General features: G+C 42.2%; 1 protein-coding gene across 2 annotated transcripts in view; it reads left to right on the forward strand.

Annotated features, from left to right (window-relative positions):
• CACNA1S (calcium voltage-gated channel subunit alpha1 S) overlaps nt 1-26,420 on the forward strand; it is an 817,957-nt gene that overhangs the window by 14,441 nt on the left and 777,096 nt on the right. For both annotated transcript variants that reach the window (XM_072137243.1, XM_072137244.1), the window contains exons 2-4: nt 5,173-5,380; nt 19,132-19,237; nt 24,030-24,169. In XM_072137243.1, coding sequence (XP_071993344.1) covers nt 5,229-5,380; nt 19,132-19,237; nt 24,030-24,169 — 398 coding nt within the window. In that variant the 5' untranslated portion in view covers nt 5,173-5,228. The remainder of the gene's footprint in view (nt 1-5,172; nt 5,381-19,131; nt 19,238-24,029; nt 24,170-26,420) is intronic.

A 26,420-nucleotide genomic window follows, 5' to 3' on the forward strand; every position in this document is an offset into this window, starting at 1 on the left:
ATCTGCATGTTTTGGGCAAGTGAATTTATGGAGAGATATTCAAGTTGGTCTATAGCAGTGATGGCGAACCTTTTAGAGACAGAGTGCCCATATTACAACAAAGACCTACTTATTTTTCGCAAAGTGCCAACACAAAAATTTAATTTGTGATTTATACTCCCTTCTCTGTCACAGTTTTCATTGATACCAGCACCTGAGGCACCAATATAGCAGAAAATAGTCCCAGGTAGAGCTGTCACATTAAAATAGCTCTGTGCACAGCAAGTCCTGGGCTGTCTGGGACTGCAGGAAGATACCTGGAGTCATCTGTGGTGATGGCCTGAGTGCCCACAGAAAGGGCTCTGAGTGCCACCTCTGGCACCAGTGCCATAGGTTAGCCATCACTGGTCTATAGCATTACAGTATTTTATCACCTTCTCACGGCCCTATGCAGATCATTTTGTTTTTTATACGGATGCGCGCTAATAAACATTGTGACTCTGCATTTTCTAAGAGACTGGAGTGTGTGTCTTGGTGTCTGCTGTCATCCATTTTGGCTTAGTTCATCTGGAAGTCCCCTTATAACTGATAAGGGCTGTTTGAGCCCTAGATAAAGATCTTTAACAAGGACCATTATGCTGTAGGGTTTCTTTGTTGCATCCAGTACTGTAGGCCAAAATCTGCTGCTGAGAAAAAAAACCTGCAATGGGATTATGGTCAACTCATTTTCTTAAGACATTTTGCTGCAAAATCTTGATAATTCTCCGATTTCATGATTCCAGTGACACTGTCAAAGTGTCACTGGAATCATGAAATCGGAGAATTATCAAGATTTTGCAGCAAAATGTCTTAAGAAAATGAGTTGACCATAATCCCATTGCAGGTTTTTTTTCTCAGCAGCAGATTTTGGCTCACACCAAAGGTTTTAAAACATTCAAGAGTTTAAACAAATTGCATAGGAAGAGTGGGAGAAAATACCAGCTGAGAAGTGCCAAAAACTTCTAAAGGGCTGCAGAAAACACTTAGAGGCAGTTATCAATGCAAAAGGAAGGTCAACCAACTGCAACACCGCTGCCAATGCATAGGCAGGCTAGTAGTTGGGAATAGCGCCCTCTCCAGGTCAGGAGCTATTGGGGGGAGTCATGAACCTCCTAGGAAGTTTCTAGAACTGGTATATTGTGTAGTTACTGCCTGGCAAGGCAATAGTTAATTGTGAAATATGTAATTGTCCAATGGTGTTTCTGTAATACAAGCTGGAAGGTGATTGGAGAGTATATAAACCCCTGCTGGTTGGAAGCCTGAAGTCTGTTTCAGTCAGTCTGTCTGTAAGCCGATTTGCACAACATTGCCTCAGTCTGATCCCTGGATAAGGCTGCTTACCACCACAGGCTCCCCCATCCATCATCCAGGGATTTATCCTACAGACACCTCAGGGATTGCCACAGGGAGGAACCAGTAGGCTAGGCCCTGGTGGGGGATGTTGCACAACTAATAGTTTGGTGTGCCTTTATAACTGCACATAACGACCAGGGCCTTTTTAGTTTTTGAGTTTTCATTTTTCACTCCCCATCTTCAAAAATGTATGACTTTTTTTATTTTTCCATGTAAAGAGCGGTGTTCTATATTCTATGCCGTGTTCTTGGAAGCAGGGAAAGAATTACAAATGCTGTGAAATTGGTGCCAAAATTAATTTGTGTCATTTTCTTGTGGGCTTGGATTTTAAGACTTTTACTGTGCATCCCAAATGACACGTCTTCGTTTATTTTAATTTTTTTTGGGGTCGATACAACCACAGGGATACCTAATTTAGGTTTTATAATGTTGTATATATGTTTTATAATGTTATACATTTACAAAAATTAAAACCTGTAAAAAACTTCTTTACTTTTCCATCTTCTGTACATACACGAAGTATGAAAAAGTTAGTAAAGCCAGAAGATGGAAAGAGCGGTGTTCTATATTCTATGCAGCTACATAGCTGTGTGTGGTGGCTATTTTTGCTAGATGAGACAAAATTTACAATGCTCCCATTTTGAGGATGGTACAGCCTTTGACCAATGTGGAAATCGCACTTTGTAATGAATGGGTTAAAACAAGACAGCCTCGGGTGGAAGACCTTAAGGGAGAGCTATGATTGCAAGCAATGCTGGTGGTGATCTACGGGACAACACCCGTGATTGGCTAGCACTGATCACGGTTGTTACCGGTGAGCACTCTCAATGCAACCGCATCCGACACGTGTCATTAAGGGGTTAATGTCATAAGTTATTTTCATCTGTTATACCTTCTTTTCTTTAAAGAAAATCTTCAGTGAAAATTAAACCATGATAAACCAAAGGAACCAACTCATAGATGCCGACACAGTGATTGTGGTAATGCTACATTTGTGATCCATCGTCAACTCCTTCTAAAATTATGCTAATGAGTCAGAAGGCTCTGGGGGTGTTGCTAGAGCTTCTCTTGTGCTGCAGTTTCACGAGCTGTTACACTGTTATGCTTCCCCCTCCCACAGTGTGCTGAAACTCCCTCTTCCTCCTGTAATCTCATGGCTGCAGATGAAGATTTAGCACAGTGAGAGGGTGGAAGTGTTCCTACACAGTGATGTTGCAGCACAATTGGCATTATTCTAAAAGTTTATTTTAGAAGGATGGTTGACAAAAGATTACCAAAATCACGGTGGATCTATAAATAAGTGTTCCTCTGAGAAGAATATGTTGTACTATTGATATATGTACTCTTGCTCAGAACAAAATTAGTCTGCATATGTAAGTCAATCATCCAATATGAGTTCAAATGTATTCTGTCCTTTGATTAATTCAGAACAGAGCCGGTACAAGAAGCTGCGGGAGTCATCTGTATATTACAGAGATTCCTCCAATCAAGGGTGTTATTGTGAAGTGGTTCAGACCCCCCCCCCCCCATGCACGCATGGATCGGTGGGGGGGGGAATCCTCTGATGGCAGCCCCGTTGTCTGCCAAGTGTTATGTAATTGTGCAATGTCCTCTGCCTCTATCTGTATTACACTGTGTTAAATGAATAAGCTCTTGAACAAATGATCAGAGGATCGCTTGTTCAAACTAACCTGTAAGAAAATCTGAAAAAAAGGATAAAGACATTTCATACAGGTTTTTTTTATATAATTAATAAAGTAAAAGTCCCCAAACACTAACGTTCCTTATACATATCTAATGAAGTACAAAGGCCACAAAATCTTAAAAAAAAAAAAAACGCACATATTTAGTATCGTCACTTCCATAACAATCTGTATAATAAATCAGAAACTTTATTAGACCGCTTGGTGAATGCTGTAAAAAAATAAACTTTCCAAAAATGTAAATTTTTCATAAAATCCCTTCAAAAAAAGTTCTAAAAAAGTGATCAAAATCAGACAGGACTAATCAACCTGAGTTCGATGACTCCTAAACAGCAGCTGAGGGATGGTGCAGCGATGGATTACTTCTGCCTGTCAGGGAGAACACAGTGATTACATCATTCTCTGAAGCAGTGCATAAGTGGATTAAGAGAAGTAGGCGGAGCCAGCCACAGGAGCAACAGGGCCTTATTTTCATAATTTTATAATTTGTTTTTTTTCAGCAAAACCACTCAATTCAGGGGTTAAGCAAGATATATTTCTGCATCAGTGTAGCTACAGCATTCTCAAGGTATGTTTGGTTCACAATGCATAAAAACAAATGGTAGCTTTCCTCTAAGTCCCAATGCTATAGGGCAGTGATGGCGAACCTTTTGCAGACCGAGTGCCCAAACTACAACCAGAATCTACTTATTTACCATGAAGTGCCAGCATGGCATTTCAAGTAGTAACTTGTTGCTACTTGTTCTTCAACATCATTCAACTGTATCGGCCCCCTGAGGCCACCAATACAGTTGAAAGAAGGTGGACACATTCAGACTATCATTGTAGCTTCTCTCCAGGAAGAATGGTGGGTCCAGCAGGAGGACCTCCAAGATGATGCAGTTCTGTCAACACCTTCTCACTTTTTACTGCAGTTCCAAACAGCCAATGAAGTGTCACTTTAAAAGAGCTGAGAGCAGCATCTTTTAAGTTGCTTGGGACTGCAGGAAGATTTGGTGGATTTGGTCCTGTTTGGTGAAATTGGGGCAGTGGCCTGGGTGCCCACAGAGAGGGCCCTGATTGCCACATCTGGCACCCGTGCCATAGGTTCGCCACCACTGCTATAGGGACTAGTATGCACAAAACGCCACAACGCTGCCTACCACAAGGGTTGAAAATATATTGAATGTGTGCATATCAATATTTCTAACTGGTTGATCATAATACAGAAATGGGGAGGAAACGCATTTATAGTAAATGAATAACATTATATTCAACTGTTCCAATTGGACTATTTGTGTGGAAATGGTCCAGGGACATCTGAAGGAGAAGATATCTTCCCCATTTACTTGGTTCCAAGTCCTCTGTGGGGGAGCATTATTGCATATTTAGTCTCTACTGTCATGGCAAAGCATAGAGTCCTGAGACAAGACTGGTAAATATTTTTTGGCTCTTCTTTTGATAACTAAAGGTGGTTGTCAAGTTTTTTTCAATACCTGAAATTGCACCTCACAAAAAAGGTTCATTCTTTTAAGTGACCATCCCTCCTCACTCTCCTCCTCCAAGTGTGCATGGAGTGGTGTGAAGGGGGCACGGCCAATACCAGTTATTTAGTAGACACAGGTGCTAAATGCGTTAAGCCAGAATTGCCCTAAAAAAGTAGTAAGAGTCCTACATGAGTAGTTTTCACTAAATATATGTATGTTGTTATGCTTTTAGTAGCAAGCATTGGAAACCTTTTATTTTCATAAGATGAGGTGGTTTTCCTTTTTATTGGTGCCTATAGGCACAGAATAGGTAAGACAATTAAGCACAAAACCACTGGAATTTCATCACCAAGTGGTACTGACTCAAACAATGAAGTGGATGTGTCCTTTAGACTGCACAGTAAAAATCATAAAGGTCCCTAACAAAATGTATACAAAATTAGTTGGGATTCCATGTGATTATTTAAGTTTTGCTAATTAATATGTTACAAAGAGGTAGTAAAGTAAAATGCCAACATTAAAAAAATCTAATTATCTAAAAATAATTTGTTGTGTCAGATTTAATAATTTGAAAAACAGTCATAAAGTGTACTTTTGCACTTTATTTATAATGATCTTTGTGTCCATTCTAGGATCTTGCGGTCTTACAAAAAAAAATCAATATTAGAGCCTCAAGTACCGAAAAAGAATGGAAAGTAAGGGACCAGCTGCTGAAGAGGTTACACAGAAGAAAAAGAAGAGACCTTTGGTACCACCTTCCCCACGTCCTCCTCGCTCTCTGTTTTGTTTAGGTCTCCAAAATCCATTCAGAAAAAGCTGCATAAACATTGTAGAATGGAAGTATCCTTTATCAAAATATTGAATTATGATGAAGTGCAGGTCTATCTATGATACAGCTAAAATGTCTGTATGCATTTTGTTTTAAACTAAGCAATCTATAACTGTATTTTAAAGAGCTCTGCAGGATGGATCTACAGGTACAACGAGTAAGTAAGGAGATGAGGAATCCAAAGAGCGGGGGGGAAGGAATGGGGGACTCAAGGTTTCTAGCCAAGGGGACCAAGATTTTGGAATTTTGTACTGGTTTCTTTTACAAAAGGTACTTATGTCTGCCAGCCAGCCTACAGGGATCACTGATATAATGAAATCAGGAATTCTGCAGCCATGATCCTTGTAATCATAAAGGTTTGTTAAGTCGTCTGTCATTGAGACGCAAGAGGTTAGGCAACAGAATTTTTTCGTCTAGTCAAGCTGAATTAGGGCACACCACCAATAATGGATTCCACTGCTGACCAGAATTTGCTAATTTTTTCACAGTCCCATAAGTGTATATATGAGCCTCGATCATAAAATCGCCTCCAACAATTTTCAGAAATATTGACAATCGCAGAGATGGAGCATCAGAGGAGTTCTGTACCATCTACTAAACAATTTGTAACAGGTCTCATGAAGGATGATGCACCTATAGTGGGACCTCAGCAGTCATGTAGTATCTGCTTAACCCTTCTTCTTATTTATTGAATGCTAATTTTTAATTGTACAAAAAAGGTTATTAATTCTTTACATAATATCACAATGTATTATCAAACACATAGAATAGAACATACATCATCATCTTAATTCTTACATAACACCATATTTAGCTCTGGTCTATTCATTGCCAAAGAAAATGGAAATTTATACAAAAATTATGCACAACCTGAATACCTTATCTCCCATACCACCCCCACCCCACCCCCAGCCAGAGAGAAGAAAAGAGGAAAGAGAAACAGAGAAAAAAAAAAGAATAAAAAAAAAAAAACAATTTGTAAACAATTTGTAACAGGTCTCATGAAGGATGATGCACCTATAGTGGGACCTCAGCAGTCATGTAGTATCTGCTTAACCCTTGATTCGGAGAAGATAATGTTCAGTTCTTTTTTTCCCCAGGCTTGAATAAACTTAGCAGGGATCACATAATCTTCTGCTACCAGAGACCTGGTTTGACTTTCCCATCCCTGATTTATGAGACTTACAGTGTTTAATCTTATCAAAGACAGAAGTTAAAGATGTATTCCCATTTCAGCATATTACTGTTATTGTTTGTATTATAAAAAGTTACACAACTTTCCAATATACTTTTTGTATAAATTCCTTGTGATTTTCAAGATCATTGCTTGCTGTCATTATATAGAAAGCTTCTATGTTTACTTGCAGTGGACAGAAATCTGACCACTGTCACACATGCTTGTTATAACACATGGCTCTGATTACTCTCTGATATAACGAGCCATGCACCTGCATGACCATGGACAGATTTCTGTCCACTTAAAGTAAACATAGAAACTTTCTATAGAATGACAGCAAGCAGATATCTGGAAAACTGTATTTTGGAAAGTTGTATAGCTTTTTATAATTCAAACAATAACATTAATTTGCTGAAATAAGAATACCCCTTTAACCCATTAGTGCTCTGCATCCGATATTGGACGCTGAGTGCAGTGACTTAGCGCTCAGCATCCGATATATCAGATCAAGATCTGAGCTAAACCGGCTTCGGGATACACAGGGTGCCGGCTGTAACTCTGATTGCATTAAATTCTGGGGTTGGCACGACTGAGGCATTTAACCCGCCTTTGGGGGGGGGGTCTTTCATCCATGATCCCACCCTCCCACGCGCCGTCTTAAGGGGGCGCTGATCGTTGCTATGGCAGCCCTGGGGTTTCAGACGTCATCTTAAAGGCAAAGTGTCAGCATATGCATGTGCACATACATGGATCACATACATCAGTATTGCAGAGTATTATCATGAACAAGAAATCAGATGGTTGCTTGTTCATGTCCCATGGTCAAAACAGTAAAAAAGATTAAAAAAAAAAAAAAAAAGTTATACAATAAAAAATAATATATAGTATCACCACATCAATAACAACCCATAGAATAAAAGTAAATCATTATTGAACCCTTATAATGAATGCCGTTAAAAAAAAACTCGCCAAAAATTATAATTTTTACCTATTGAATCCCACCAAAAAAATGCAATAAAAAGTGATTAAAAAAACATATCTACTCCAGAATGATACTGTTGCAAAGTACAACATGTCCCACAAAAAACAAGCCATCTACCAGCTCCACAGCCAAAAAAGTAAAATTCTTATGCCACTTGGAAGACGGAAATGAACAAATCATAGCTGTTTCCCCACATTAGGGTTTTATTTGGCAATTTAGTAAAACGTAAGAAAAATATTCAAGTATGGTAATCGTATCGACCCATAGAATAAAGATAACATTATTATTAGGCTATACGGTGAATACCAAAAAAAAAAAAAAAAATCCAGTAGAGAATTGATGCTTTTCTACTCCTGCCCTCAAACAAAAGTTTATAAATTTTCAACAATGGGGGATACGAACCCCAAAATGGTAACACTGAAAAAAGCATCTCATCCCGCAAAAAAAAATAAAAAATACCATCACATGACCCCAATAACGAAAAAGCTCAAATTTTATAGCATGCAAAAGGAGCCAATGAGGAAATTAAAATCCTGATAGCTGCCAGAGGCAGTAACGACCACATGTGGGGTGGGGGTGGGGGGGGTCTTAGTACTTTGGAGATATTGAGTAATAAATTGTAAAGTGAGTTTTCTCTTTTAATCTTTTGGAAATGGGTAATTTTATGGGCTTATTGAATGTATAACCGGCAAAATTTGACCATTCTAGATTTCACATCCATTTTGATTCAGTTACTATGAAGATCTCAAGGGGTTAACAATCTTCCTAAAAGCTGTTTCTGATAATTTTGAGGGTTGCAGATTTGAAAATGGGTTGCTTGTGTAGGGGATTTTTATGTTAAATATGTAAAATTTCATTCAAAACAGTATTTATCCCCAAAATAGTGAAAATACAGAAAATCAAAATAAATTATCCAGACATTTCAAAAATTAAGAAAATGTAAAGTAGATAAATGGCAAATGTTATTCAACAACTTATTTAGGTGCTACATCTATCTGCCTGGGAACGCAATGATTTCGAAAATGACAAATATTTCAAAAAAATTCATCATTTTTTTTTTTTTCTGTAAATAAATGCAAAACTTATCAGCCAAAATTTACCACTAAAATGACATGCAACATATGAGGAAAAAACAACATCAGAATTGTTTTGATAAGTAACAGTGTTCAAAAGTTATAACCATATAAAGCGACTCAAGTCACAATACAAAAAATGGGGCTGAGCCTTAAGCAATAAAATGGCTGCATCCTTAAGGGGTTAATAAGGCAGGTTAATTCAGATAGTACCACTTTTGGGGGCTTTGAGTGTAGGGCGCTGGACGGAGTAAAGAAGGAATTTTGGCCCTTCTTTGTGTGTGGTCATCTGAGCATTCAATCTTTCTAAGCTTATAGAGGGAAAAATAATTCTGCAAAACGATAGACTATTTATTCAGTATCAGTATATTCCTTCCCAGTGGCTATCTTGTTTATGAAAGCCTTTTCTTTACCCTTTTTTGCTAGCAAAGCCATCATCTTAGAACCTCAATTACTGTGTAAGTACATTCTGTGTTTGCTATACAAGTATGCCTTCGCTGCTTTGAGGTTCAATTTTTGTAATGAGATCTTTTTTTGCGGTCAGGTCAACCAGTTTAAAAAATAAGTGGTTCGATAGAGATGGAATGTTTCCTAATCTAAAATGTTTCCTGCAGATTGGCAATATCAACCCTTTGTTTTTGCAGAAGATTTGAACTTTTTTGGGGAATTTAACCGTTTGGTTTTTCCAAGAAACTGCTTTGACATCTTTGATGTGAGTTGGTGAAATTGGAAAGATGTGACCAAAGCCCGTCTTGGAGAGTTAGTTCTTATGTGTATTAAGTCTGTTGAGTTCAGACCAGGGGGATAAAGCCCGGGATAAATTTGTGTGCCTAAAACAATATATAAAGATAAATCAAGATTACACAGTTAAAGGGTGGGTGGGTTCCAGAGGCTACTGCTAGAAGAAACCTCAGGGAACCCTAACCTGGTAAAGTTTTTGCATAGGTTAAAATACACTAAAGGTCATACATATTGCATTAAACATTTATAATAAACAATAATAACAAAACTAGTGTTGCTCTTCTCCATCCTCAGATGGTGAACTGTAACTTGGGCTGTTGGAGTATAATGCAGAATTCAAGGCATCTTTCACCTAAAAGAAAAGAAACAAAGAGTAGGTCGCAGTAGGTCATTGCCAGACGGTTCTATGCTGTCCCGGGTGGCTGACAGTTCCAAGATTCTGCTTAAGGCAGTGTGAGACACTGAAGGGGTTAACTGTGGATGGGCGGTATGTTTCCCCTAGGTTTTCCTATTATGCAAGGCCTTAGTGCTGAGTTTGTGTTGTCCAGCACCTTGGACACAGGTGGTGGGAGCAGCCTAATCAGTCTGCATAAAGCTGTTGAGCAGAGCGGAGATTGTGGTCTCTCTGAAAGGAGGCTGGAGAGCGCACACAGCCCTGACCTCTGTGCCTGGAGCAGCAAAGTCTTTTTCTTAGTGGTGAGCTAGAGAATCACTGTATAGTTAGTACCCTGACGGGTAGGTTATTATTTGTTTTTGATGCCTGAATGTGAAGGCTGTTTATTTTTGTTCCTGCTGCAATAAACGCAGGCTAGACCTGTTTTGGACTGTACCTGGGTGTCACTGTCTTGAACTGCATCACAAAACCCCGCTACCACGGTCTCTACTGGGCCAAATCTCCCACATATGGTGGAGGATGCGGGCAGTTCAAAAGACACACACCTGAAAGGCTCGCCACATCCTGCAACATTGCATGGCCTGGGTGAAAGCAGCAGGCAAATTGCAGGATGGAGGACTTTATTAAATACCTGCAAGAAGAGGCCAGAGCTAATCGGCGGCAGCAGCAGGAAGAGTCCCAGGCTAATCGACAGCTGCAGCAAGCCATGCTCCAGCAGCAGGAGAAGAGGTCCCGCCAGCAGCAAGCCATGTTTCAGCAACAGGAGGAGCGGTTCCGCCAGCAACAAGCCATGCTCCAGCCACAACAGGAAGAGCCATGTTCCAGCTGATGATGGAAAAGTTTTCTGGCATGATGGCAGCACCGCAAGCGACGACTACTGAGGGGTCCCATACTAGTTTGCAAGGGTACCTGGTTGTCCGGCATTCCGCACGGGCTGCAGTGCAGAAGGCCTTACAAAAGATGACGGCGACCGACGACGTGGAGGCGTATCTCACCATGTTCGAGCGAATAGCTGAGCAAGAGGAGTTATCAGCTGAGCAGTGGTCCTGGCACCGTTCCTGACAGGTGAACCACAGAAGGCCTACTACGACCTGAGTGAAACGGAGGCCCGTGAGTACCCCCAGCTAAAGGCGGAGATTCTGGCTCGTCTTGGGGTCACCATACAAGTTCGTTCCAGCCGGGTCCACCAGTGGGCATACTCAGAAAAACTACCCCCACGCTCCCAATTGCATGACCTGATCCATCTTGTCCGGAAGTGGCTACAACCAGTGGACTGCACCCCAGCACAGATGGTCGAGAGAGTTGTTCTTGACAAGTTCATCTGTTCTCTGCCCTCTTGGCTCCAGCGATGGGTTGGACAGGCCGGTCCAACCAATGCTGAGGAACTTGTGTCCCTAGTAGAGAGATATTGGGCTACGGAGGATCTTCTACTTATCTCTCCCGCATGAAGCAGTGCCAGTGACAGGGTCAACAAACCATCTGGTAAGACTGCTACTGCAGAAAAAGGTGAACCACAGAAGGCCTACTACGACCTGAGTGAAACGGAGACCCATGAGTACCCCCAGCTAAAGGCGGGGTTAGGACAACCCCCTCCCAACCTGACAGGTCAGGTTGGGAGGGGGTTCATTGGGGGGCTCGAATGCACAGAAACCCAATGAGGCTCGTGACAGAGGTCATAGCCGTATCCCGTGCTGGCGATGCTATAAGTCGGTCAAGGATTCAGAACCCCAAGTGTGTATGGTCACAATCGGGGATCACACGATGGAAGTCTTGCTAGACTTAGGGAGTCTGGTCACCCTGGTGCGGGGAACTTTGGTTGATCCTGGACTATACAGTGGGCGGAAAGTGGGAGAGTTGTGTATACATGGGGACACTCGCGATTATCCCACTGCTGTCATCAACCTACATACACCTTGTGGTACTATCACCCATGAAGTGGGGGTGGTGGGGACCCTGTTTCATGAGGCTATTATCGGCAGAGACTTACCGGTGTTTTGGGACTTCTGGAGAAGAAGAACCACCTCAGGTGCGATTACAGAAAATTGACATCACATAGGTCCGGCCTTAGCCCCTGAACCCTTTGAGGCCAATGTACCCACACCAGCAGTAGGGGTGACCCCAGGTGATGAATTCTCTCCCCTAGAGGTCCTAGTTGGTGAGCTCGAGGGTCACGAGGAGGTGCCCGACATGCCGGACCTTGAGATTTCCCGTGAAAATTTAGGGGCTGCACAGCTACAGGACCCTACCTTATTTAAAGCACGGGAGAATGTTAAAGTGATAAATGGGGTACTCCAAATACCAGGGGCTGACAAGATATACCCCCGAATGGTCATTGTTGGGGAACTGTTGTACAGGGTTGACCAGATATGGGGTGAGGATGTTGAGCAACTTGTAGTACCCCAATCTCACCGTAGGCTGGTGCTAGATTTGGCACACAAACATGTGCTGGGAGGGCACTTAGGTGCTGAGAAGACCCGAGAGAGGATCCTGCAGAGATTTTTCTGGCCCGGGTGGGAGGAGGTAAACTGGTATTGTAGCTCCTGCCCTGAGTGTCAACTTACTGCCCCGGTGTCCCACTTCAGGAGTCCTTTGGTCCCGTTACCAATCATAGAGGTGCCATTTGAACGGATTGCAACGGATTTGGTTGGCCCCATAGTCAAATCCACAAGGGGGCACCAGTACATCCTGGTTATCCTGGACTACGCTACGCAGTATCCAGAGGCGATTCCATTAAGGAACACCTCCTCCAAAAACATTGCTAGGGAGCTGTTCCAGGTATTCTCCCGCACAGGCCTCCCCAAGGAAATTTTGACTGACCAGGGTACTCCATTCATGTCTAGAGTAATGAAGGAGATGTGTAAATTACTGCAGGTTAAACAGCTCCACACCTCTGTATATCACCCCCAGACAAGACCTTGAAGGGGATGCTAAAGAGGGTGGTCAGCAAAGATGGGAAGGACTGGGATTGTTTGTTGCCTTATTTGATGTTTGCCATACGTGAGGTACCCCAGTCTTCCACAGGTTTCTCACCCTTTGAGCTATTATATGGCCGTTCCCCGCGTGGACTCCTGGACGTAGCTAAGGAGACCTGGGAACAGGAAAGGACCCCCCACCGTAGTGTGATTGAACACGTCTCCCTTGTGCAGGACCGCATAGTGGCAGTAATGCCCCTTGTAAAGGAGCACATGACAAGGGCACAAGAGGCCCAGTCTAGGGTCTACAATAGATCAGCCAGACTCAGGACCTTTAACCCAGGCGACAGAGTGTTATTTCTGGTGCCCACCTTTGAGAGTAAGTTCTTAGCGAAATGGCAAGGTCCATATTAGGTCCTGGAGAAAGTGGGGGAGGTTAACTACAAGGTATATCAGCCGGGGAGGAGGAAACCCGAACAGATATATCACGTGAACCTCCTAAAGCCATGGAGGGAAAGAGAGTCCCAGATAGCCATGGGAGTAGAAAAAGTGTCTGTCCCCAAGAAGGTGACACCGGAGGTAGGTGTACCCGATGCCAAGGTGCCTGAAGTACGGATCTCGGAGTCCCTCTCCAGGGCCCAGATTCAGGAAGCGAAGGAGTTTGTGCTCCGAAATGTTGATGTGTTCTCTAAGTTACCGGGTCGTACTTCAGTCATCAAGCATGACATCATAACCGAACCCCACATCCGGGTACACCAAAAACCCTACCGGATCCCTGAAGCGCGCCGGCAAGCCATATCCGAAGAAGTCAGGCAGATGTTAGACCTGGGGGTTATCGAGGAGTCTAAAAGTGAATGGTCGAGTCCTATTGTGTTGATTCCCAAGCCTGATGGTTCCCTACGGTTCTGCAATGACTTTAGGAAGTTGAACGAGGTATCCAAATTTGATTCCTACCCTATGCCCAGAGTTGACGAGTTGATAGAACGACTTGGACAGGCTAGGTTCTTCTCCACCCTTGACCTGACGAAAGGGTATTGGCAGGTACCCCTTACTGACAGGGCTAAAGAGAAGACAGCTTTTGTTACTCCTGATGGGTTATTTCAGTATGTGGTACTTCCCTTTGGGCTACATCCCGCCACATTCCAGAGATTAATGGATCTTGTGCTAAAACCTCACCGGAGATATGCCTCGGCCTACCTGGATGACATCATAGTCTATAGTAACGATTGGGAGAGTCATCTAGCCAAGGTACAAGCAGTAGTAGACTCCCTGAGGGCAGCAGGGTTGACAGCGAAACCCCCAAAAATGTGCACTTGGTCTGGAAGAGGCCCGTTACTTGGGGTACCGTATTGGGCGAGGTGTCATCAAACCCCAAGTAAATAAAGTGGAGGCGATACAGCAGTGGCCACGACCTGTGAGCAAGAAGCAAGTGAGGGCTTTCCTAGGCATAGTGGGCTATTATCGCCAATCTATTCCCGATTTTGCGACAATAGCGTCACCCCTGACTGACCTGACCAAGGGTAGCGGGTTGGTAATGGTAAAGTGGAGTGAAGAGGCTGAGGGGGCGTTTCAGCGACTTAAGACGGTTTTGTGTGAGGGACCAGTACTGATCACCCCTAACTTCACCAAAACCTTTATTGTGCAGACTGACGCTTCTGATGTGGGCTTAGGGGCTGTCCTGTCCCAAGTAGTGGAGGGTGAGGAACATCCCGTGACATTCCTGAGCCGCAAGCTCACACCCCCTGAGAAGAACTATAGTATAATTGAGAGGAAGTGCTTGGCGATCAAATGGGCTCTGGAATCCCTGAGATATTACTTGATAGGGTGACAGTTTACGCTAGTAACCGATCACTCTCCCCTCACCTGGATGAGTCAGGCTAAAGAGAGGAACGCCAGGGTCACAAGGTGGTTCCTAACGTTACAAAATTTCAAGTTCACGGTAGAGCATCGAGCAGGAAAGCTGCATGGGAATGCTGATGCCCTATCTCGTACCCACTGTCTGATGGCCAAAAGTGTTCGCCCAAACAGGGTCAAACAGAGGAGGAGGGTATGTGAGACACTGAAGGGGTTAACTGTGGATGGGCGGTATGTTATGTTATGCTCCAACCAAGATATCCAGTCATCTCTAAATACAGGCTGAATAGGAAGGAGGTTTATGTTTGGTCAAAAGCAGCAGAAGACAGACTAAGAGGCTGTTTTGCTTGCACAGATTGGCAAACAATCTGTCATGGAGTAGATGAAAATCTAGACGGGATAGTTCATGTGGTGACCGATTACATTAACTTTTGTGTTGACTTGATGGTCCCTACTAAAAGTATCAAGGTTTTTCTAAACAATAAGCCTTTAATCACATCAGCACTAAAGGATGTTGTGAGGAAGAAAAGAAGGGCTTTTTTAGGTGATCCTGATGAACTAAGAGCAGCGCAGAAAGAGTTAAAGAAGATGATCAGGGAGTGTAAGAGCAATTACAAAGCAAGATTTGAGGAGGGGTTGCGGTCACAGAACAGTAAAGATGTGTGGGCAGGTTTAAAGAAGATTATGGGTATGAATGTGAAATCAAGGACCGTTGAGGGTGAATTCAATCAGTTTTTTAATAGATTTGATACAGTTTGAAGTTCGGATGAGTGTGGAATGAGGTGCCATTCACTAGGATAGAGGCATGAGGGTAACAGAAGATGATGTATGTAAATTGTTATCTGGTATAGTGGTTAACAAATTGTGTGGTCCTGACAAAATCTCTGCCAGGGTTCTTCGAACAGCGACTCCAAGCTTTTGGAAAACCTGAAGCTTGTGGAAACCTTTCTGGGCAGGTACTCTATGGATCCTCTCAAGTTGACGTACAGGAAAGGTGTGGGGGTAGAAGATGCATTGATTCATCTATTGCATCAAACAAAAATCATCATTGGAGACACCAAATCCATGTGTTTGCATTACTTTTTTCGATCTGAGTAGTGCTCTCAACACAATAAGACCAAATATCCTGTGTGTGAAACTACTGGGTAAGTGTAAGCACATCGGGGGGGGTGGGAAGGTCGTCTGATCCATCGTGGGGACACTTACACTCTGCGGTCCTGCTTGACCGTGGCGTGTAGTGGGTTAAACACCCGGGATCAGAGTTTTTCCGATCCCGGGTGTTAGTGCCGGGTCTGGGCTGTGATATCACAGCTGACACCGGCACAATACTGACCCGATGTCCCGAAATCTTCTTCTGACGCACTCCCATAGAAAGGCATCGCGGCAGAAGAAGTAACCTCAATGACCGCCGTAAAAACCCGACAGGGCGGTCATTAAGGGGTTAATGTGAAAGTGCCAATCCTCAGTAAGTTGTATTATTTGTGATCACTTTAATATCTGCAGCCGCTTGTTGTAAAGCTTTTATCGAACAGGGTTGAAATGTTATTTTTTGCAGCTGCAGCATGGGGCACAGGAATTTCAACTCGTGACAGGTGTAGCCTTAGTAGTCAGATCTGGAAAGCTGTGTCTGTGGTAGGAATTACACTGGAGTCCTGGGAGTCGGTAGTTAATAAAAGAGTGCTTGGAAGGTTTAATAAAATTATCACGGAATCAAGGAACCTGAATCATGATACAATGGGGAAGATTTACTAACCCGTCCCTGCGTGATCCCTGAGGTGCGTTCCCCGATGAGAATGCACAGCTGCCGTGACTCACTACGAGTGTGCGACAGATATCCTGCATCTGTCGCTTCCCCGATCAGGTCCACCAGAGTTCACTTCTTCACTTCTTCTTCCCGGCTAACTTCAACACAATTTAAATGTTAATTCCCGTGCTTAGTTCGAATCAGTCGGATTGTCCGACGACCCCCCCCCCCCCCGATTTGTGTCGCATGAAAGCCAGTGCTGATGCACTAAAATGCGATCACGCGGGCAAAATCCCCAGTTAAATGTGGCGCAAATCGGAAATCGTCAGCATATCCAATGATAGTGCGGTCCGCAGACCCTTGGTAAATGAGCCCCATTGGCTGGTCAGCAAAGTGCATTTAGCGGTAGATATAATCACTGGATGTGCAAAACGGAAAGATTGAACAGTTTTCTGCCATTCTTTATCAGACTTCTCTGCAATAGTTAATAATTACGGTACTTGTTTTACAATCTAATATATATTATGAATGAATCATCTGCAGATTGTCAGATCATTTTTTACATAGTTATATATTTATGGTTTTTATTAGATTGAATTGTATATGTATCAATGTTTGTTTTATTTATTGTATTGTTTTTGTATGTAGTAGTGCGCAACAACTGTATTTCCTCCTTGAGGACAATAAAGTATTGCAGAGTATTATAAGCAACAAGCAATGAAATGCTTCATGTCCAATAGTGTGGGGAAAATAAAAAAGGTTTAAAAAAGTAAACAAATAAAAAACAAATAATAAAAATAAACTAGTGAATTCATTAACCCCTTAAGGATATAGGCAGATAATAGCTTATGGCTCAGCCCCATTTTTTTGTATTCTGACATGTATCGCTTTACTGTATATGGTTATAACTTTTGAACACTGTTACTTATCAAAGCAATTATGAGATTGTGGGGTTTTTTTTTCCTCACATGTTGAACTTCATTTAAGTGGTACATTTTGGTTGATAAGTTTTGAATTTAATTACAAAAAAGAAAAAAATTATGATTTTTTTTTTTTTTTTTTATTTGCTATTTTCGAAATTCGGGCAGATAGATTTACCACCTAAATAAGTTGCTGAATAACATTTCCTATATGTCTACTTTACAATTTTTAATATTTTTTTCACACTGCCAACAAATTGAATATTGGTTTTCTGTATTTTCAGAATTGACTATTTTGGGGATAATTACTGTTTTGAATAAAATGTTAAATATTTGGCATTAATAACCCCCTATATATTAAATCTGCACTCCTCAATCTATCAGAAACAACTTTTATGAAGATTGTCAACCCCTTGAGATCTTCATAGTAATTAAATCAAAATTAAGAATGGTCAAATTTAGTTGGTTATAAGTTTATTTAGCCCTAAAATTGACACTTTTACAAAAGATAAAAAGATAACTCATTTTAAAATTTGTTATACAATTTCTCCCGAGTACAGAGACCCCCCACATGTAGCCGTTACTTGTTTTATGGATGCACAGCGAGACTTATAAGGGAAGGAGGGCCCTGCAGCTGCCAGGATTTTAGTTTCCTCATTGGCCCCTTTTGTAAGCTATAAAATTGTAGCTTTTTTTGTTATTGGGGCATTTATTTCGCGGGATGAGATGCTTTTTCCAGTGTTACAATTCTGGGGTTGGTATCCCCTATTGTTGAAAATTTCTAAACTTTTTTTTTGAGGGCAAGAGTAGAAAAGCATCAATTCTACTCTTTATTCTATGGGTCGATACAATTACGGGGATACCAAGCTATCGTTTATGCATTGCTGTCTCCCAAATGGCATAACATTTTTTACTTTTTTGGCTACAGAGCTGGTTAATGGCTTGTTTTTTGCAGGACATGTTGTAATTTGCAACAAGATCATTCTGGAGTACATATATTTTTCTAAATCACTTTTTATTGCATTTTTTTTTGTAGGATTAAATAAGTATAAATCATACTTTTTGGCTTTTTTTATTTTTATTTTTATTTTTTTACGGGGTTCAATAATTATTTACTTTTATTCTACAAGTTGCTATGGAGGTGGGGATACTATATATGTGGGGTTTTGATTTAGACTTTTCTGTGCATTATATGTCTTTTTATATGCTTTGGGGCTTATGGGCATTTTTATAAATTTTATTTTATTTTATTTTTTTTTACATTTTTATTTCTTCCACCATGGGACACGAACATCTGATTGCTTGTTCATGATAATACTCTGTAATACTGATGTACTGCAGGGTACTAGCTGTGTCGGAATTTCAATCAATCCAAAGTAACGAATAAGCTGCGGCACTTCTTTGAAACAATGTAATCTTTCTTCATATTAACATAACAGGGAATAAGGCAGAGACAAAGCCTACACGTTTCGAGCACTACGTGCTCTTAATCATGGCATCATGAAGAGGAGGGAATTAACATTTTTTCAAATATTTGCCAAACTTTTTATTTTTTACATTTTTTCCAATAATGAGGCTGGTAATCAGGTATTATGTGTTTAAACCAATATTAAACCTTCAGTTTTCTTTGGCAGACATGGGGGAGGGGCGCGTGAATCTGAAGCAAAATGGAAACAAAGACAAATGCAAGGGATTCACAACGGAAGCACAATACACACGCTAACGTGAGTTCACCCTACAGGAAGTGATTCAGGAAATTTGCTGATCCGGAAGTAAAATTTATGTTGTTGGAACTATAATACACATAAAATTACTCTTGCTCCATCTATTATAAGGTCCACAAATTCAGTATTCATACCTTAAAATCATACCTATAAATCAATATGGGGACATTTTAATTGTTGGTGATTCTTTTGTTTGTTGATCTATTCATTAAGTTATTTCCTTTGACTTCTTTCACACCAGACCATTTGAGATCATAATTCTTCTAACCATTTTTGCAAATTGTGTGGCACTAGCAATCTATTTGCCAATGCCAGAAGACGATACGAATGGAACAAATGCTGTCTTGGTAATAACATTTTATGCTTTTTGTAATGAATAATGTAATTTTTAAATACTTGTGGTATAATTTGAATGTAAGCTATTTCATTCTAGTTCTAGGTACACACATAGAACTGATCTAGCTGCCCATGGCAACCAGTCAGTTCACCAGCTTTCATTTTAACACAGCTATTTATAAAATGAAAGTTGAGTTCTGATTGGTTTCCATGGGTTACTAGAGCAATTCTGCTCTTAGACACTTCTGATAAAATTCCCCCATAATTTACATGTGATTTTATTCAACTCTGAGTTACAAAGGAAGTGAATATGACATGAGTATGAAGGCTAGCCTTTTCCTGACTTCTGTAAAAAAAAAAAAAAAAAAAAAAGATTTTGTTGGGAATCTTTTCGCTGAAATTTTGACATGAATAAGTCACATGGAAGAACAATTAAGTACTTCCTGTCTCTTTGCACAAGTAAGACTCAATAGCTTATCCAAGTGCTTTCCTAATCTAGACTAGACAGCAATATCAATTTGTAGCGAACTCTAGTTCGGTCAAACTCCCTCACGATGCCTACCACATAAAAAACAATGGGTGCAAAAAAATAGGTTGACAGCACTCAGATGCCATGTATTTCATTATGCAAATGTGTTCTTGGGTTGCTGGTAGATGTTGAACGAGGCAGAAAATAGCTCAGAGCTGTAAAAATAATAGTAATAGAAACTGGAGACCACTCAATGATGATTTCATTAAGACCGAAAACTACCTAAAAAAAGAAATCAGTGAATTAAGAAAATGAGAGCCATAGAAGCAATCCTAGGTTTTTGGCTTCCCCCAAGTCCACTAAGTGTGTCTTAAGCCATATATATATATATATATATATTATATTATGCTTTGTAACTGACGTACCCACAGATTAACGAATCATTGAGAGAGCCTATTGACTGGGTGGCACTTCATGACATCTTCGATAGTGAAATCCCTCCACTACTTCAAATTAAAACTGTATTACAACCAGCACCCCTACTCAAAGTTCAAGGAGACCATATATGGATTATTAAAAATGTCTTAATTTTAAAAAGCTAAGTGGAAACTATTGACTGCTACCTACAAAATAATGTATATTACCCTGTGGTGTAACAACAGCCATAGCAGCCATAGCGGCTGCTAGGTGGCCCGCACTGCCCACGTGATATTGCCGTTCTCCGGGGCCTTCCCTCCCTGTTTACAGTGGCGCCCAGGCTTGGCAACAATAGGGGCCCCGCCCACGCACTCCGCCAGCCACTACATCAGTGGACGGGACATCTGCCAGCCCAACTATCTCATCTGTGGCCAACCCATCTTGCCTGTGTTACGTCCACCCATCATTCTCACCTGTGTCCCGTCCGGCTTGTCTGTGTCCCGCCCACTTCACCTGTGTCCCACCCATCTTGCCCAAGTCCTGCCTGGCCTGTCCGTGTCCCGCCCGTCTGCCTTGCCTGTGCCCCACTGGTTTCGTCTGTGTCTTGCCCGAGTCCCCTACGGCTCGTCTGTGCCCCACCTGTCCGTCTGTTTTGTCTGAGTTCTGCCCTGCTCATCTGTGTCCTGCCTGGCTCGTCTGTTTTCTGCCTGGCTCGCCCATTCATCGTGCCCATCCTGCCTGTGGGCGGCACGCACACCTGGTCTGTGGGTTGCCTGTCCATCTCATCTGTCGCCTGCTGGTCTGTCTCTGTGGCCGCCAAAGATGCAAGAACTTTATGTATTTTAAGATGCTTTTGTGTGTATATATGTATTTGTGTTTATATATATCTGTGTGAGTGTATATATACATAGTTGTTTATGCTGTATGTGTGTGTGTATATCTGTTTGTATGAATATGCAGTATATGTATATATGGTGAATATATATTGTATGTCTAAGCATATGATGTATATATGAATACATAAATGTGTGTACATGAATGTGTACATGCATGTATATGTGTAAGGAGGTCCCAGCTCACTAGTCAGTGAGCTGTCCATGCTCCCAGCCAGCCACAGGATTGTTTCTCACCATTCCTGCTGCTCTTTCAGTATGTATACATTCATGTATGTACTGTTTGTGGAATTTTCCATGTTTATGCTTATATATGTAAATGTCAGCCTGCCGTTTCTATCTGCTGTGTTCGTGTCCGTACCTACTACCATATCCCGCATCTGCTTAAAGTGTGCTCACAAGGTCTGCTTGTCAGTTTGGTGGCGAATATGGACTGTCCCGGCTATTATAATGGACACTTACTGGTTTCCTTTTTATGTTCCTTGGCTTTTAAAGAGTGGAAACTCCCGTTAGGAAGGCCACTAAGAAACTCAAGAATAAGTCTTGTAGCATTTGTGGAGATAGTCTTCCCTCATCCTACGAAAAATCAACATGTGACCCCTGTATCCAGCGTATTGTGGCTTAAGAATTGTCAGTAATGCCAGAAAATATACAGGCAGTGATACCTGAGTAGGTTTGCACCTCCTTAAAAAAGTATCAAGGAAATCAGTTGATACTATAGATTCTCCAGGCCCTCTCTGACTATTTGGATGAGGATTTTGTCCAGGAGTCCAATAAAAACTCTGGGCCAGAATCCGAGGAAGAGGATTCTGGAGAGCAATTATTTCCATTAGAAGACACTAACCCCGATCGAGACTCTAATCAAGTTAGTAAGATCTACAATGGAGATTGAGCAGCAGAACAACATATCTTTCATTTTATTAATATTTTAAAGGGGAGCTGTGATTGGTTGCCATGGGCAACTAAAAATATTCTGACTTTCAGGCAGCTTGATTAATCTACTAAAAAACCTTATAATGTAACTGGACTGGTCTTGCACTGTTTATAATTCTAACAAGTTTATTGAACAGAGGTTGAAACATAGTGTGAGAAGGTACAAGGGGCCATTATTGATGGCAGATATGTGTCACCGAGGTGCCTGGCCTAAGTGAAGTGAGCCGGTTAATGTTTGGTCAGGAACTTAGGTTTCTGACAATATTTAATGTAGCAAAGCTGCTTAATGCAGTTAATCCGGGCCGGCTTTCATTGGAGTAGTCAAGAGCAGGGTGGGTGACTGCTCCCACATATCCAGGCCAGGTTTTGGCTGAGAGATAAAGCCAGGAAACTCAGGTGAGCTGGGGGATGTGTGTTTGCAGTCTGGAAGTCTCTGCTATACTGCATGCAGACTGGAGGTGTTACACAGCCAAGGATCAGCAATAGTGACATTGTTTGGTTATGCTGCTGGATGGAGACACAACCTACAAAGGACTGTGAGTCAAGCCTGTTTATATGGACTGTATTTTCTGTTATATGCTGAAGCAAGCTATTCTGTTTCATTAAACTGTTTTGGAAAGAAATAAAACGGCTACCTGGACTGTTACTGAAGTTGCCATTTGAGTTGATCCCCTACAATAGTAAACGGTACAGTAACACAAACAGGGTGCAAACTAGCATAGACCAGTACATAAAGTACAAAATCAGCCAGGCAATATTTATTTCGAAGAGCCACGAGCTCCATTCAGAGCTGCCTAGCTGATATTCTGATTGACCAAGATCACACGAGGACTTGAAGGCGAAATTGCCACCTGGCTGCCACTAGAGTAGGCCCACAGTGAGGTCCAGGTGCAGGCATTAGTATAAGTGAGGTTTAGGCAGAATTGCAACTCTTACACAAGGACGTAAACCAGGATCTAATGGATCTCCCTGTTGCTAGGTGAGATAGCAGAAAGGGCTATGGTCCCATGAAGGAGATCTGAAAACGGGAATCTGAAATGGCCCGTGATGTGATAACATGCCAGCGGATGAGAACATTTAAGGTGTGGCCAATGGAATATGGTCTTGCATAAATAAATAAAACCTTTAAAATGAGAATGTAGTCCAATCTGTATGTCAGAGAGACATTTTACCACATAAACCTTCCTCGACATTTGATGTAATAGTACTCTGTGGGAGGATGCTTCCCTTATCATGCATCACTATCATGTCAAACTTATGGCACCAACTCATAAGCAGATAACTTATTATAACTCATTATAACTAATTATAACTCATTATATCAACTTGTTCTAAGAATCCCGACTGTGGGTTTTAACCAGTTCAATTCTACCTACTCTGCCCCCCCTTTGAATAGGATGCCCCCATGCCAGTTATCGGGAGGATCCAATCCTTCCTATGGCAGCATGCTGTCTGAAGAGTATCCCCTGTGGCTGCCTGATGTCCCTGGACATCTGATCCAGCTTCTGGCCGTACACAACGTAAAACATAAGTATTGTAACTGCAGAAGCTTGTGATCAGAGGATTGCTTGTTCAAGTCCAACTGTGAAAAGAACTGAAAACAAAATGTAATGAAACAATTTTTAAATGAAAATAAAGCCCCCCCCTCCCCAAAATTTTTTATAAAGTTAGTAAAATCACATCAATAAGTTATAAACAACCCAGAATTAAATATCTGCATCCCATCCCACATATGTACACATTGATAAAAAAAAGTGATTGTCCTGTAAGCCTATGTATACACGGATAGCTGCAAATCACTAATAGGGCTCCCCCCCTTCACTATTGTAAAATAACATAGCATAGATAAATTACATCACAAGTTATACTTTAACACCTACTAATCCGTATACCGGTATTTATCTTCTTATTTTCACTAGCTCTATCATATGCTGACACCATCCCTTTTTGGATACAATATTTTTTTTTCTCAAAATGGTTATAAAGTTCTAAATGATTAGATAATATGGCAAACTAAAGATTTGATTTAAGTATTTATCTTCTAAAAGTACTTGTTTTAATCTTAATTATGTTTTGTGCCTTTACTTACAGGAAAAGGTTGAATATATATTTTTGTTTATTTTCACAATTGAAGCATTTTTGAAGATTGTTGCATATGGATTCATATTACATACAGATGCTTACCTTCGTAATGGTTGGAATATCCTTGACTTTACCATTGTTTCTGTAGGGTAAGTGATTAACTATACTAGAATTTTACCAATTTTTTCTCTATGTGGTTTTAAGATTCTTACTTTTGTGCTCTTACATTCAGTATATATAGCTGACATATTTTTTCTTTTGCTCAAATGCTGTTACATAATGCAAGGTCAACCAAGGAAGAGTAGAGATTGGATGAAGAAGGGATTTAAGGGAAACCATTCTATGTAGCATAACCGTCAATGTTATTTAGATGTAAAAAGGCATCTAAGCCGTGTTTGAAGCTCTCTGCAGTCCCAACTGTGACCAACACCTGAGACGGGCTATTCCACAGATTGACAGTTCTCATAGTAAAAAAAAAAAAAAAACCTGGTCTCCTCTGATTATTAGACCTTGATGTCACTGGTGGTCCCGAGACCCATATCGTGGGTCGCAGGGTCACCCATTCTTCTGTTCCCCTGCAGACGCGGCACCAGCGGCACCTTACTTGTTCCAGCTCCTGCTCCATCTTCCTCGACCATGCGTGCTTGTTCCCGACTCCTAGGGCGCGCGCCAGCTTCAGTGAAGTTAAACGACCAGCGTGCCACTAATTGGCGCTGGCGGATCTTTGTGCCTACACCATTGAGAAAGCTTCCCTGCGACATTCCTGACTATTCCTGTGTTCCTGCTCCGGAGACTGTGTTCTTGTTCCAGTATTTTCCTGTGTTCCTACGTTCCTTTGTCCCGTGTCCCTGTGTTCCCATCCCCATCTGCCTGGATCTCCCGTTGCTGACCCTGGATTGGACTTGATCTTGCATCTCTGCCGCCGTCCCTGATCCCGTGCCTGAACCTGACCATGAGCCTGTCTCCTGCTAAGGTACCTCGACCTCGGCTGCCACCGCCAGCTATTTGCACCTGTTGACCGTTGGTACCCTGCTGTAGCAAGACCATCCCGCTTTGCGGCGGGCTCTGGTGAAGACCAGGTGCCACCTAGACTCCTGTCTGAGGTGTCAACCTCAGTCGAGAGGATCCATGCATCCCGAATGCTTGCAGTAAGATCCGGCCATGGATCCCGGTTGGCCGATCTTGCCAACATCGTGGTCCAGCAATCCTGGCATATTGCCGCTCAACACGAACAGCTGGGACAAGTCAACGCCATGCTGCAACAGCTGCTAGCCGCTCAGCATCGGCATCAGCAACAGGTTCTTGAGACTGCTCCTGCAGCTTCTGCTACCCCGGCTTGTCTTCCTGCTGCTGAACCTAGGCTACAGTTGTCTATGACCGGAAAGTATGATGGAGATTCTAAGCTGTGCAGGGGCGTTATAACCCAATGCCCGGTCCAGTATTGCGCCAAGCCTCTGTCCTTGCAGATCGGTGTGCTGCACAAGGAGAAACTGTTTTTTTATGTACTATGGTGGTCCACATCCGCCATCCTGTTAAGTCTACCATGGTTGCAGCTCCATGCACCAGTTCTTAAGTGGAAGACTGGGGAGATCCTTCGATGGGGTCCTAATTGCCAGTCTCTCTGTGTGGCAGTGACAGTCTTGGTCATCACAGTCGTGGTCTTCACCCACTTTGCGGCGGGCTCTGGTGAAGAGCAGGTGCCACTTATACTCCGGTCCCAGCGAGTACCACATCCCACCGTGGTCCAGAGGATCAAAGCATCCCGAATCCTGACAGTAAGATCCAGCCATGAATCTTACCTCCATCCCAGTTGGCCCAATTTTGCCACCATCGTGGTCCAGCATTTCCAGCAGATTGCCACTCAATGCGAACAGCAGGGACAAGTCAACACCATGCTGCAACAGCTGCTAGCCGCACAGTTTCATCAACAGGTTCCTGAGACCGCTCCTGCGGCTTCTGCTACCTCGGCCTGTCTTCCTGCCGCTGAACCTAGGCTACGGCTGTCTATGCCTGGCAAGTATGATGGAGATCCCAAGCTCTGCAGGAGCTTTATAACTCAGTGCTCCCTGCACATAGAACTCATGCCATCTCAATTTATCATGGAGCGATCCAAGGTGGCATTCAACAACAGCCTCCTCTCCGGGAAAGCCCTGTCACGGCTACTCTCATGGCATTTCTGGCTTAGTTCTGGTCTGTGTTCGAAGAAACTGCACGGGTCTTCCCGGCTGAGACTGCGCTATTGAATCTGCGCCAAGGGAACTCTTCTGTGGGAGAATATGCTGTAAAGTTCGATACCCTGGCCTCGGAGTTCTCCTGAAGTGATGCGGCCCTGACCGCAGCTTTCAAAAAGGGACTCTCCTCTCACGTTAAGGACGCACTTGCCGCTTGTGATCTGCCATC

The sequence above is a fragment of the Engystomops pustulosus genome, chromosome 2 (assembly GCF_040894005.1).
Source record: "Engystomops pustulosus chromosome 2, aEngPut4.maternal, whole genome shotgun sequence".
In the NCBI taxonomy this organism is placed as follows: Eukaryota; Metazoa; Chordata; class Amphibia; order Anura; family Leptodactylidae; genus Engystomops; species Engystomops pustulosus.